Source organism: Brassica oleracea, chromosome C2, assembly GCF_000695525.1.
Source record: "Brassica oleracea var. oleracea cultivar TO1000 chromosome C2, BOL, whole genome shotgun sequence".
In the NCBI taxonomy this organism is placed as follows: domain Eukaryota; kingdom Viridiplantae; phylum Streptophyta; class Magnoliopsida; order Brassicales; family Brassicaceae; genus Brassica; species Brassica oleracea.
Window position 1 is genome coordinate 9,672,061 of NC_027749.1, and position 15,061 is coordinate 9,687,121.

The window sequence follows — 15,061 nt, forward strand, 5'->3', positions numbered from 1 at the left end:
CCTAAGCAAGCTTAGCCTACTACTCAGTCATAAAGCAGGATGACACAGACATGGTTTCTGAATAATACTGCATATAAAATAAAGTAGAAAGACAAGGGTTCAGGATGATCTTCTCGTGAGGATGAAGCCTTCTCCCTTACAAGTTGCTTAATCCAAAGAAAATAGTTCTAGGTTTCTTGCAAAAACTAGTGTAAGAAAAAGAAATGATAGCATAGGCCTTTTTATATGGAGGTGCTCGTGGTAAAGAGATAAGAGAGGGTGGAATCTAGGGCAAACTTCCGGAATATGAAGGTTCCTTAATGATCGGGAACAGTCAGACGCTTGTTCTCTTCGGGAACATCCTTCGGGTTGTTCTAGATGGCTGTTCCGCATCGTATCCTTCAAAACGACATCTGACTTCCTGAATCTCTCTTCTTTGCTCTTTCACCTGCTCCAAACCTGGAATGATATCAATTAAACACGAATTAGGACTGAGAATTAGCTCAAAGCACACATATAATGGTATTAAAAACACCATATATCAGACCCTTCTTATTTACTCCCTCCGTTTTTTTTAATATAAGTCGTTTTAGAGGATTTTTTATGTTCCAAATTATATGAAGTTTTCGATTTTCTATGTAAAATTTATTAACACTTAATGTTATATGACCAATGATAATATACTTTCTATTTTATTATTGGTTGATTTATAGTTAGGTAAATAATTAATGATGTTTTTGTTTAGAAAATATAAAAAAATTAATGATTTCTTAATCTATGTGCACAATTCTAAAACGACTTATATTAAAAAACGGAGGGAATATAATATTTCCTTGGGGTTTGCGGGAGAGTTCTTATAAACTACCAACACTTATTATATTAAACTATAACAATAACTAAATAAAATCCACTAAATTGATAAATTAAGGATTTATCTTTATGAAATCATGTTTTCTTTTGTTGGATCACTAAATAGTATTTTGAAAATCAGTGTGGTATTGAGATATAAGTACTCTAGAATTATATCGGTTTCTCAATCATTTTTTCCAAGTTTAGAATAAGATACAAAATAACAAACAGAGATCTCCATGTTATATGTGTTTTTTCAAATATCTTTAAAAATCGTTCAACAGGAATTTCTATATTTTTTTGTGTGTTGGTGATTATTGTAATCTTGTTGTGATTTGTCAATTCTCATAACTCCTCATATAGATGACTAAAGATTGTAATGATTGATAACTAAACATTGCAATAGTTAGTCAATGTTTAACCCCAAAAATTGTAATGATTTATCACTAAATACTACAATCACTAAAAATTGTAAGGATTCATCACCAAAGATTGCATTGGTTCTTCACAAAAAAGTTATATTCACCAACAGTTGCAACAATATCTTTATATATTTTAACAACTTATTTTTTAAAAATGTAATTTTATGATGAAAAGACACATCTTTATACATTTTACCAATTTCTTTTAAACCAATGCAATTCTTAAAATTAAAATTATCATTGTTAAGATAAAAAGATACATACTTATATATTTTAACAATATTTTTTAAAGAACGCAATTTTTAAGATGAAAAAAACACATTGTTAGGATGAAAATTTACAACCTTTAACATTTATTTGCAAAAAAATATACATTTTAGACATTTTGACCATGTTTCTTAACAAATACAAATTTTTAGGATAAAAAAACATATCCTTATACATACAACTTCTATTAAACCAGTGTAATTCTTAAAAATAAAAGACATTCTGTTTAAATGAAAAGTTACATATTTATATATTTGACAACATTGTTTAAAGCAGTGTCATTTTAAAATGAAAATACACTTTGTTAGGATGAAAATTTACAACTTTTGACATCTATTTGGAGAAAATATACACATTTAGACATTTTTACAACTATTTTTAATAAATTCAAATTTGGGATGAAAATACATAACGTTATACATTTTAATAACTTCATTTAAACCAATGTAATTCTTAAAATGAAAAGACACATTGTTAAGATGAAAAGATACATACTTGTATATATCTTGACACCATTTTTTAAAGCAATGCTATTTTTTTAAGATGAAAAGGCATATTGTTATGTTGAAAAGTTACAGCTATATAGTTTATAAATATATATATTATCATAAAAATAATTAATATATCCAACACTAAATTATCTCAATATTTTAGACAATTATAATATTCTTTAAATGTATATAAAATAGTTATGAAAATAAACTAAAAGATAACTCATTAGAAACTTATGTCAATTTTAATATAAAAATTTATATCCTTAGACATTTTAAGAATTTTTCAAAAATTTATGCAGCTTTTAAAATGAAAAATCACATCTTTAGAGAAAAAGATAACTTTTTTAAAGTGTATACGATACATTATGTTAAAATACACTTTTTATACATTTTCTACAATCTCTTAAAACTAAATGTAATTTTAACATGGAAAAACACTTCATATGAAAAGACACCTCTTTATACATTTTAACAGTCTCTTAAAAGAAAAATAATGTTTAGAATGAAAAAACACACCCTTTCACTTTTTTTGGTTTCCTAACTATGATAAAAGACACTTTTTTTTACAATCTCTTAAAATTCAATGTTAATTTTAATATGAAAAGACACATTTAGAAGAAAAAAAATGAAAAGTCACCTCTTTATACATTTTAACAATCTCTTAAAAACAAATACAATGTTTAGGATGAAAAGACACACCTTTCATAATACATTTTACTATTTTAGAGATGATGTTAAAAAGAAACATATATAATTTGACAACTTCATAATGCAACTTCTTGGATAAACACAAACAAATGAATAGACACAACTCTTAACTTTTTATAAAGACATTTTTTGAAATATTTTAACTACTTTTTAAGATAATTCAAAAGATACAACTCTTCAAACAATTAATTAATGCAACTTTAGGATGAACAACACGACCAAATAAATAGAAACAACTCTTAAATTTTTAGATAAATTTTGGAGTATTTAAAATACTGATAAAAAGAAATTATTATATATTTTTTTACATTTTATTAAAATTCAATGTAATTCTTAACGTAAAACGACACATTTTTATGAAAACTCACCTTTTTATACATCTTAACAATCTCTTTAAAAAATACAATGTTTATGGTGGAAAGACTTACATTTTCATTATATATTCTAGAGATGATTTTGAAAAGAAAAATATAATTTGACAACTTCATAGTGCAACTTTTAGTATGTAACAACACAACAAAATGAATAAACACAACTCTTAAATTTTTTGAAATATACTTTTTTGGATCTTTTAACTACTTTTTAAAGTAATTAAAAAGACACAACTCTATAAAAAATTAATTAATGCAACTTTTAAGATGAAGCAACATAACCAAGTGAATAAACACAATTCTTAAATGTTTAGAAAGATACATTTTAAAATATTTAATTACTTTGTAAACTAATTCAAAAGACACAACTCTGCAAACAATTAATTAATGCTACTTTTAGTATGAGAAAATATAACCTTTGATATTAATTAGGATTCCTATTATTAATAGATATCATTTATCATCATTTTAATTCGGATTTATAATTTTGATAAAATTCGCATAAACTCTTGAAACACAGTTGAAAACTGTGAATGTCCCGCTGAATTTTGAACTCTCTGTTTAGTTTTTTGAAAGACCTATCTTAGCATAAAACTGTCTTTGACCAAATCAATAAAATAAATGTATGTGTGCGTATGCCTTTGATCTTTGATATACGTATAACGTTTAGGTACGTGTGTTATACATTCTTTTGTTAGTATTATTAAGGTATCTTTAACTCTATTGTATTTTTCATTTAAAAATAGAATAAGTGGAGTATACGGAGTAAACCCATCTCCAATAGAGCACTATTTTTTTTTCATTCTAAAATACAGTAATTCTATTAAAGTTTATATTTTCGGATTTACTCAAATGGTGTTAATCTATAATAGAGTTATAGAATAGAATAAAAATGGATGTTTTAGAGTAAATAGTTATATCCCTATTCTATTCTATTCTTAGAGTAAAATGGTTACATCACTCTATACTTTATTTTGTAATAGAGTTACTACAAAATACTATTAGAACAAAGTCTATTTTATAATATGGTTATTCTATAATAGAATTGTTTGAATTTAAAATAAAATATAGAAGAGATTATATCTCTATTGGAGATGGTCAAAGGACATCTTCATTCTCACTATAATAATGTAGTGGAAAATAGAGTATGACAAAAAAATAAAAAATTATTCTATTTATGGAGTAATTTCTTTTCTGTTCATACTTTATTTTCTATTTTTTTTTTTTTGGAGTAAATTGTAAAGTGGAGATGAAGATATTTTAAAGAATGTTTCAATCCTACTTCAATTCTCATTTTATAGTAGAGTAAAAGATAGATTTACTTTATAAATGAAATAATCTATTTTTTTTATTCATTACTCTATTATAAAGTAAAAAAATGGAGTATAATTGGAATATTTTGACTTTCTATTCTATTTTAAAAATAGAAAAAAAAATTGGAGTTTTACGTTAGAAATACTATAATCGTCAAACTGTGGCCGGACGTGATAATTCGTTTTTGTAATTAATGTTGAAAATGTGGTTGTCGGGATGACTTATTAATAGAATCTGATGTATACAAATGAATTGATCCGCACTTTTGTTTACCTAACAGTCACTGTTTGGCCATGTGGCATAATTAAACCACCTTAATTAGGGATTTGCAAATCTTCATGATGTTTTTTATATCAATTGACAATAAGATATTTCCATCACGTAAGCCATATCATAGCTTAATTCCAATTCCCTTGAACTCTAATTATCTAAATTGAATTTTAAGAATACAAGCCGACAAAAGTATATGTATACGTTTAGCAAAAGAAAAATATACGTATATGAATGTTGTTATAATATTACAAACACAATTTTTCCCAAAAAAATATTACTAACACATCAATCTATATATTTACAAATATTACTCACATGAGAACATGCATTGTCTATATAGTGTCTATCTAGATTCACATGAATATACATGTGTTTTTATGATAGCACCAAGTTCTGTTTAATTTTTCTTCCAAAAATTAAGTTTTTTTAATTAGATATTAAACCCAAACGTTTTTATAACCAAATGGGTAAAAAATATTGGTTGCACACGCCCGGATAATAAAGGTTTACAAGCTCTAGTTTACTCTGTCTTTCCTTTTTGACGTGCTCTAATTTACTTAGATCGCAATGATGCTGAGCCATTTTTTCGCCAAAATTACATGTCACTTATTGAGGGGCTGCGCACATGCGTCTTGAATCTTGTAATGATGAATGGATAATATAAACGAAGGGAACATATATGGAGCATGATGATGCATGGCCAAATAAAGGTTTTAAGACAACTCAAATAGTACGTACTTAATTAAATGTAAATAGAGATACGAACACAACAAAATGTGCCCACGAATTGAAATCATTACCCTAATTCCCTATGTTCCTTTCTTTTTGAATTTTTGCTCCAATACAATTCCATTATGACAACCTATACAGCTCATGAACTTTTAAATGATATTCTTCTTCTTTTTATGCATCGTGAGATACAAATATTGAATGAAGATCGCTTTGAGTGATGATGATCTTCTAAATTTGCAGGTTCCAGTTAAGGTGGCCCTAATTAATTCTTAAACAAGCACCGTTAATCACTTGTAGTTTTGATCGTCGCTCATATAATATTTTATTAAATCATCGATTATTTTGAGACACGAAGTTGTAAAGAAGGAAAGAATATGACAACTACACGTGCGTCTACCACAGTTTTGCTATCCGGTTACAATGTCTTAATGTTTTTTTTTCTTTTTGTAGCACATCTTAGTGTTTTTCTTATTAATACAAAATATAATCTTTATCCGTTGCAATTAACAATTTGATCGGGAAACATATTATGTATGGTAAAGAAAAAAATAAGTGTCTTACTTTAAATTTGAACCGAGCAAATCATAGTTATTCTAATTAATAATTTAGGTTTATAAATATCCAATGTGGCTGGATATAGAGTCGTGTACCAAAAACTAAAAATCACAATAATATAGCTATTTGGATAATGATTACCAAAAATAAGACATATTATTCTCATTTGTTTAGTGAAGCATACACATGTTTATTAAGTATCATTTTATAAATATTAGAAAAATTATTTGAATGAAAAAATAAAAGAAACCCAAGTCAGAACTTTGGCCTAGAAGTTGTCAGTTAACAGAAAATGAAATAAAACAAAAGTAAAGTAAAGACAAAAACGTTATCTTGTTAATTATAAGACTGCTTAAGGTATAATGCAAAATGGCATATAGGAAATGAACCGGAACACACAAATATAGTGACGAGAACCTATAATGAACTTTGTTATTGAGGGTGTCAATAAAAGTGACATATAGAAATAAAATGTGATATGTCAAAAAAAAAAAAAAAAATGTGATAAAATTGTATATCGCATTGAACTTAACGATCTAGTAGTTCAATTCCCACTGAACTCAACTATATTGTATCACACCTAGTTAGACTCGTCTTATCTTGCTATCTAAGTGCTCAAGATATTTCAAGTTAACCAAGTTGCTTTGGTCTAGTGGTATAGGAGCTCCAGCTGGAGTGCCCGTCCCTTGGTTCGAGCCTTGGCCACTGCGGAATTTACATGTGGGCTGCAGCACCCGAGACCGAAGACCGTTACACGGTGAGCCACATGGTGACGCCCTGGCAGCGTCCTTGCTCACTTCGGTCTCTAGTCTGGACCACCTCGGTGGGGCCAGGATACTCGGTTAGCAAAAAAAAAAAAAAAAGATATTTCAAGTTTTCAACTCATTATTAGATAACAAATTAATAAACATCCAGAAAAGTAATAATAAAATAACTGTAGCGACAACAAGTTAACATGTGGCAAAAGAAGCAAACAGAATGTAATCTTGAGGATATTCCATGTCTTGCTTTTTATTGTCTATTTACGGCACAATGATTAATCACGAATCTAAAGCTAGCCTACAATTGTTTTTATGAAATTCAAGATAATTTTAGTTTATTATTATAAATAATCACACTTTTCGATAGCCGCGAGGAAGAAAAGTTCATAAATTAATTAGACCTCAGAGGAACAAGATCTTATAGATTCTTTTGATGATGACCTAAGTGTAGAAAGATCATTTAGTAGGGTAGAAAGATCATTTAGTAGGGATACTAATGAGAATTATTCTCCAAAAGGAACATCAATTCATCCAAAGTAGGAGTATAAAACATTCGATTGATAACAATTTTAACAATATGGAAATAAAATTATTTCGACGGTTTAAGAATAAAATAAAATATAATAATATGGAAATAAAATGTGGAAACATGCGATTGAATCACTGGCAACTTATCGCTTTATCCAAATGCCGCTTTCATGGTTATGGCTCCCGCTACAACCTGATGAGAGGTAGAGTGTTAGAGCACATTCGTGTGTCTCTTTAGGGCATCTTTAAAAAGCCATTTAATTCCACCAAAACCCGATAAGTCCATGCTGCATCCACAAAACCGTGGGTGTCTTTAGTATCAGAATTTAATCATCGTCTTGTTATATATATTTTCGAAATATAATTTTAAGTTTTATATCTATGTATATGTGTTGACAATTTTAACTCTCACCAGCAAAATATAAAACCTAGACAAGTTTCTAACATAATTGTGCTGATCAGAGGGTCAAGATTCGTTGTCCGTGGGGAAATAATTGTACATGGGGATCTAAAACCAATATCCAATCCCCATTATATATTTATGGTACATGCCCTATAGCTCTTTTTGATATTTACAACTAATCACAGTTATGATGATGATCATGCATGGTGGTGGTGAATGGTGATGAAGACACATTACAATACTATGTTAATTTTATAATTAAGTTTCATCTACAATATCAGTTGTTGAGAATAGCTATTAACTTTTTTTTTTAGCTATTAACTTTTGATAGACATGCATTTGATCTCTCTCTTTTTTCTTTCGTGAACCCTAAACCTAAATTGTAATTAATGGCATCAAAATTGCAGATGAACCAATTATCAAAAGAAAATATTTTTTATAAAAGTATGTGAATAATATTTCTTTTGGTGTACGAAGTTACTATAGAAATTATCAATGCACTAATGTAAAAAACGGACTGTGGAATATTTTTCAAAACCATTTGACTAGCGAGTTACATCGTGCGTATATAAAGAAGCGAAGACTATTTGCCTATTACTTATTCTTGGGTTCACCCTATGGAGTGAACCTAGAGGTTCACCAATCAATAGGATTGTGTTATTTCATATTCGATATCTTTTAAAAAAGGAAACAAAATATTGTCAAATTATATTATTTTTTTAAAATTAAAAGGTAAAAAGAAATAAATAAAAAATAGTAATAACTACAAAAAAAATATTTTTAACGTCGTCAGCAAAACATTAAACCCTAAATCCTAATCCCTAAACCTTAAATCCTAAACCCTAAACCCTTAACCCTTGGGTAAACCCTAAATTCTAGGATAAATCTTAAACTCTAAGATAAATCTTAAACTCTAAATCAAAATCACTAAACACGAAAACACTCAAGGGTTTAAGATTTAGAGTTTTAGGGTTTAGTGTTTTTATTTAGAGTTTATGATTTATCCAAGGGTTTAGGGTTTACCCAAGGGTTTAGGTTTACCAAAGGGTTTAGGATTTAGGATTTAGGGTTTAGGGATTAGGATTTAGGGTTTAGGGATTAAGATTTAGGGTTTATTATTTTGCTGACGACGTTAAAAATATTTTTTTAATTCTTTTTTCTGTAGCTGCTATTTTTTTTTTACTTTTTTATTTTAAAAACATAATATAACTTGATAATATTTTGTTTTCTTTTTTAAAAGATATCGAATTTGAAATAATGAAATCCTATTGGCTGGTGAATCTAGAGGTTTACCCTGGAGGGTGAACCTAAGAATAACTCTTTGCCTATTGAAGCAAGTGGTTTTCCAATATTCTCACGTGACTGCAATTTTATTGCAGATTTTCTTTTTAGAATAAAAAATATTGAATGTATAGTTTTGAAAGCATATTGAAGGTATACTTTTAAATAAAAAAATTAAAGGTTTTCGGCCACCCGGACATCTAATAGAATAAGATCCAAACTATTTAAAATTAATTCTTTTAAAAAAATTCCCCACGAAAATCAAACTCATAATCCTTTAAATCCTGTTAGATAATCAAAAATTTTTATCCATCAGACCAATCCTTTATTGGCTATTGAATGTATATTAATCACAGAACTTCATATCATAAGCTATAAAGATGTATATCATAAGCTAACATTATATGACATACATAAATATATGATTAATATCATCTAACAATTTTAATCGGGTCAACTGAATTAATTAGTTAATTATATAAATATCCATTCAATAAACGAGTACTTTAAATAAAATAATATTAGTTAAAATATACCAAAATATTATTAACTCGCCCAGTAATAATTATCTAAACAAAACAACTTACAGAAACCCGTACAATATACATGCGTCTCCATGGGTGGCTCTATAAATACAGATCTACTACTACTCTTCATTGATATAACCAAAGCTAAAGCGTTCAAACATATTTCCCAGAAAAATATGGCAAGTAATAATTTTCCATCACAAAGTCATCTTCTAGTAATAATAATATTTATCACAACTCTTTTAACTCCGATCACAACCAACAACACATCACCACAACCATGGAATATCCTTTCCAACGACAACTTCGCCGGAAAACTGACCTCCGCATCCTCCTCCGTCGAAGCAGCTGCCATCGATTTCGGCCACGTCACCAAAATTCTACCCTCAGCCGTCTTAAACCCTTCCTCCGTCCAAGACATCATCGATCTCATAAAACTTTCTTTCGACTCTCAATCCTCTTTCCCTATAGCCGCTCGTGGCCACGGACACAGCTTCCGTGGCCAAGCCGCTGCTAAAGACGGAGTCGTGGTCAACATGCGGTCAATGGTAAACGAGGACCGAGGCATAAAGGTGTCTAGGACCGGTTTATATGCGGATGTGGACACTGCATGGCTATGGATTGAGGTGTTGAATAAAACGTTGGAGTTGGGGTTAACGCCTGTTTCTTGGACGGACTATTTGTATTTAACGATCGGTGGAACGTTATCCAACGGCGGAATAAGCGGACAAACGTCTCGGTACGGTCCACAGATCAGTAATGTTCTAGAGCTGGATGTTATTACTGGTACGTACCATGCTTTTACATATATTCCAAATCTATGCAATATTTACTTCGTACGTTTGACGACAAAAATAAAATACAATAAAATCGTACGTTTTTTAGATCTGCGTGGTCACTTGTGTTTATGCTCTTGTTTTGTTTATATTGTTTGTGTCTTTTGTACATATTTCTCGAACTAGCTTTTCTTGTTTTCACACATCTAGCTAATCACATTATTTTTGTGTCTAAGAGTAGAAAGAAACACGGGCTATGTATAAAATAGGTGGTTGTTAGAAAAGATTTTTCTTTGTTGTACGTAGTGATAGAAGATTTAGCATTATTGCTGTTTTTGCAACAAAAATTTCAAATTAAAATTCGTGAAAGATACGTGTAATTATAATATATTGTCTCTACTTGAAAGTGTTGCACAAAAAAAGTGTCTACTTGAAAGTTGAAACAGAACAATTTTTTTTTGATTTTATGTTTTTATTACGATTTTGTACTAACGCTATATATAACAAGTTCAATTACTAACTAAATAGTTTTTCAAATTTTGAATTTTATAATTTCTTACATATTATGGATGTTTCGTCGAATCTAAGTTTGATCTCCGCGAAATTTACATAATGGTCACGCCGCGCACGTTAATGTTATGTAATTGTTCATATAAACCGGTGACAAACAAATATTCAACCAAAAATGGTCCCACGCGTATGTTTTTTCACGAGGTTTCTTGTGGCATAGAGACAAAACTCAAAAGCTTATAACGTTTGGTCATAACCAGGTGTAAATTTTCTTATTACAGCTAATAGTTGTACCACTATGTCCACATATGCATCCATATATAATTCCATATACAAACACTGTTGGTCTCAAGTTTAGTTCGTTTACGAAGACTTTCTAGTTCCAAAGTTTGGTTAGGAGATAAGATATATTAATGGGACCGACTTTAACATTTTAGGCTTAAAACAACGATAGTTTTATTTGAAACTCGTTGCATCTTTTCTATAAACTATGATATTCTTTGTATAGTCTTACGGTCCAAATATGTTGAAATAGTTTAAGACTGAACTTTCTAATTGGGTCAGTTATTTTTCCCCGGAACTTTATAGGAAAAGGGGAGATTGCAACTTGTTCCAACGACACGAACTCAGATCTTTTCTACGCGGCGTTAGGAGGTTTGGGTCAATTCGGAATTATAACAAGAGCCAGGATTAAACTCGAATTAGCTCCAAAAAGGGTATGTTAAATATGTAAATTATTCAATATATATTTTATACAAGTAAGAATATTTACCGAAATTTTTGATTAAATATATCTCTTTTGTTGGAAACTTTTCAGGCTAAATGGTTAAGGTTTCTATACACTGATTTCTCTGAATTCACAAGAGATCAAGAACGATTGATATCAGAAACGGACGGTTTACATTTCTTGGAAGGTTCCGTTATGCTTGACCATGGCCCACCTGATAACTGGAGATCTACTTACTATCCACCGTCCGATCACTTGAGGATCGTCTCAATGATCAAACGATACCGTGTCATCTACTGTCTCGAAGTCGCCAAGTATTACGACGAAACTTCTCAACACTCAGTCAACGAGGTCCGTACACATATACACGATCTCTACTCATAATTAAACAACTCTATCTTATATTATATGTTTCTTAATTTTCTCAATTATTTAAACTATGCAGGAAATTGAGAAGTTAAGCGAGAGTTTGAACTATGTAAGAGGGTTTGTGTACGAGAAAGATGTGACGTATATAGATTTCTTGAACCGGGTTCGAACGGGAGAGCTAAACCTGAAATCCAAAGGCCAATGGGATGTTCCACATCCATGGCTTAATCTCTTTGTACCAAAATCTCAGATTTCAAGATTTGATTATGGTGTCTTTAAGGGTATTATCCTTAGAAATAACATCACTACCGGTCCACTTCTTGTTTATCCCATGAAGCGCATTATGTAAGTTAAAACTATAGAGCGATCATCCATTCAATTTTTTTTATTAAAGTTCTTACTAAATGTTTATGGCCTCCAAAATTTCAGCTTTGTGTTTAAATAACTGACTTTTAAGGTTTTGCTTCAGGTGGAATGATCAAATGTCTACCGCTATACCCGAAGAAGATGTATTTTATGCGGTAGGGTTCTTACGATCTGCCGAGTTTGACAATTGGGAGGCTTATGATAAAGAAAATATGGAGGTATTAAAGTTTTGTGAGGATGCTAAAATGGATGTCATACAGTATCTTCCTTATCATGCATCACAAGAAGGATGGGTTAGACATTTTGGTCCGATGTGGAATACTTTTGTAGAGAGAAAATATAGATACGATCCTAAAATGATATTGTCTCCAGGACAAAATATATTTCGATAAATAAACTTGTGTTAGGCAATAATTATGTTAATTGTTAGTCGTTGTCGTTCTCACTTTATGTGTTTGGCCACGCTTTTCATTGATTCTGATTGCTATATTTACTTTAGACTATTGGAAGTTCCACTTGAATAAATCATAAGAAATAATCTAAAGTTTGGTGGGAGATTTTTGGTGATAAGGAATTAAAAATAAAACCATAATGATGGTAAGAAAGTGGAAATTGATACGAAAGTGAAGGACATGATCATAAGATTTGAAAGTACAAATGTGAAACCTATCTTTCGATCTCTGTAAGTAACAATTGAACATACATGTATATATTAAACAGTTAATAAAGCGAATAATAAATCATTTTGTCTGAGAAATGTTCCCAAGCCTTTTTGTTACAGTCTGCGGGAAAGCAGGAGACATCCAAACTTCTTGCCTCCTTTCTCGTTTTTTTAATATTGTTTTTTTGTACTTTGAAGATCTTGGTCGAGCGAGATCCACGTATGAATCGAATATTTTAAATCACTTAAAACATATGGTAAATTAATAATCAAAAGTATAATAATCACTACAGTTAAATAGTATATGTTTTTGATCAGCTGTCTAAATTCAGTTGATTTTAAGTTTTGTTTGTTTATAGAAAAGGATTGCGATTAATTTATTAAGCAAAATCATGAAAATGACAAAAGCGTCGTGCAAAGTGGAAAGCATATGATGAAAGTTCAGCTGTTAAGCTTAGTGATCCGAAGGAATCTCCAACCTAAATTTTCATAGTGAGTAGTAAGTACCGAATATTTATAAGAGCAAATCTCCAAAATAACACTTTTTTAAATTTATATCACAAAAATAGCACTCAAAAACAAAAATGACCAAAATAGCACATTTCTAAGTTTATCCTTTGAAAATCCTAAACTCTAAACTCTAAACTCTAAACCCTAAATCCTAAACCTTAAACCCTAAATCTAAACCCTAAACTCTAAACCCTAAACCCTAAATCCTAAACCCCACCCTTTAACTCTAAACCCTAAGTTTGTGACTTTTGATAAAACATTAAGTGCTATTTTTGTGACTTTTGACCTTGAGTGCTAGTTTGAGAACAAAAACTTGATTTAGTGCTATTTTTGTCTTTTTCTCTATTTATAATTAATCTCTTCTGTATTAAAAGAGAAACGTTGTAATAAACGCGTCCACACTAAACTGGACCCATGTCACGTGTAGAAACATTATAATAAATGCGTTCACATTAAAATGGACACATGTCACATGTATAGAGCTTTTCAGCCAAACTCTACATAAATATGTTCACACTATGTACTTTATTGTTTTTTCTTTAATATAAAACTCACATGCATAATTCTTCTTTATATTATTTTTACTGTTTACAAACATAGCTAGACAAATTATTCATAAATTTTGATTCGAATCGTTATTCATTTTGATTCGAACCAAAAAATCCGGATATCCATTACTCTACGAAGCAAATCAAATACTAAAATGCAATATCCGTAAAAAAAAAAAGCAAATCACAAATATCAATATTTATAGGAAGTTCCGGATGTCAGGTTGATTCGTCCCGTCCCATCCCGTACCGCAGCGGGCTCGTCTTCGAGCGGGTCACGGCGGGTCAGGCCCGCGCGGGCTGCGGTCCTCAAAATGGCTGACCAAACCCGTACCGCAAAACATGTAGGCCTTTGCGGATCGGCCCGCGGGACATAGAATTACAAACGGACATATGGTTCCTGAACGCTTCAAGACATGATCCAGGACGCTTTATTAGTTTCATGACGCTTTATCAGTTTCATGACGCTTTATCAGTTTCATGACGCATCAGTAAATGAGCTTAGTCGAGGATTGAACTGAATAAAGCAATACACTAGTTAGTTGAAGATTTTGTTGGATCAAAACACTAGTTTATTTACTTTTGTTAGACTCCAAATATTTTAAAAATAAACAATATTAGTTGCTGAATCCAAATATTATAACTCATAAGTTCATAACAAATGATTTAGTTTTCAGAAACCAAAATTAAATAAAACCAATACCAAATCAAAGATGCTAATCCCAAAAATAAATAAATAAAAAACACCAATCACACTTCTTGTTCTTCATCTTTATCACCAACAAGCGACAAAAAGATGGAAATTTCTCTTCTTCACCATCAACTTCATCTTTTACAAATAAGAATAATAGAGATATATTGAAACCTAAAACTCCAAAATGTATGATATTGTGAACAAATACACATAGGCCAAACTATGAAGAACCCATGGCGGGAACTAGATCTTCTTATTCGGTGGAAAGTGAGTTTTCAAACTTCTTATAATAACTCGAAGAAGCTCCACCGGTGCAGATCGAAGGTGCTTGGGAGACCGGAAGCATCATCGACCATGAAACCACCATCACCGGAGCTACATAATGTCGAATCGCCTTCTCTCTCTCTCTCTCTCTCTCTCTCTATCTCTCTCTCTT

The 15,061-nt window shown here is 30.4% G+C and overlaps 1 protein-coding gene across 1 annotated transcript; it reads left to right on the plus strand.

Annotated features, from left to right (window-relative positions):
• The first annotated feature begins 9,601 nt into the window (after positions 1-9,601).
• Positions 9,602-12,715, plus strand: LOC106324800 (cytokinin dehydrogenase 3). Its single transcript, XM_013762784.1, has 5 exons — positions 9,602-10,250; positions 11,339-11,466; positions 11,568-11,828; positions 11,923-12,191; positions 12,316-12,715. Exons 1-5 carry the CDS (start codon positions 9,641-9,643, stop codon positions 12,602-12,604), a joined length of 1,557 nt encoding a protein of 518 aa, XP_013618238.1. The 5' UTR covers positions 9,602-9,640; the 3' UTR covers positions 12,605-12,715.
• Positions 12,716-15,061: the final 2,346 nt, after the last annotated feature.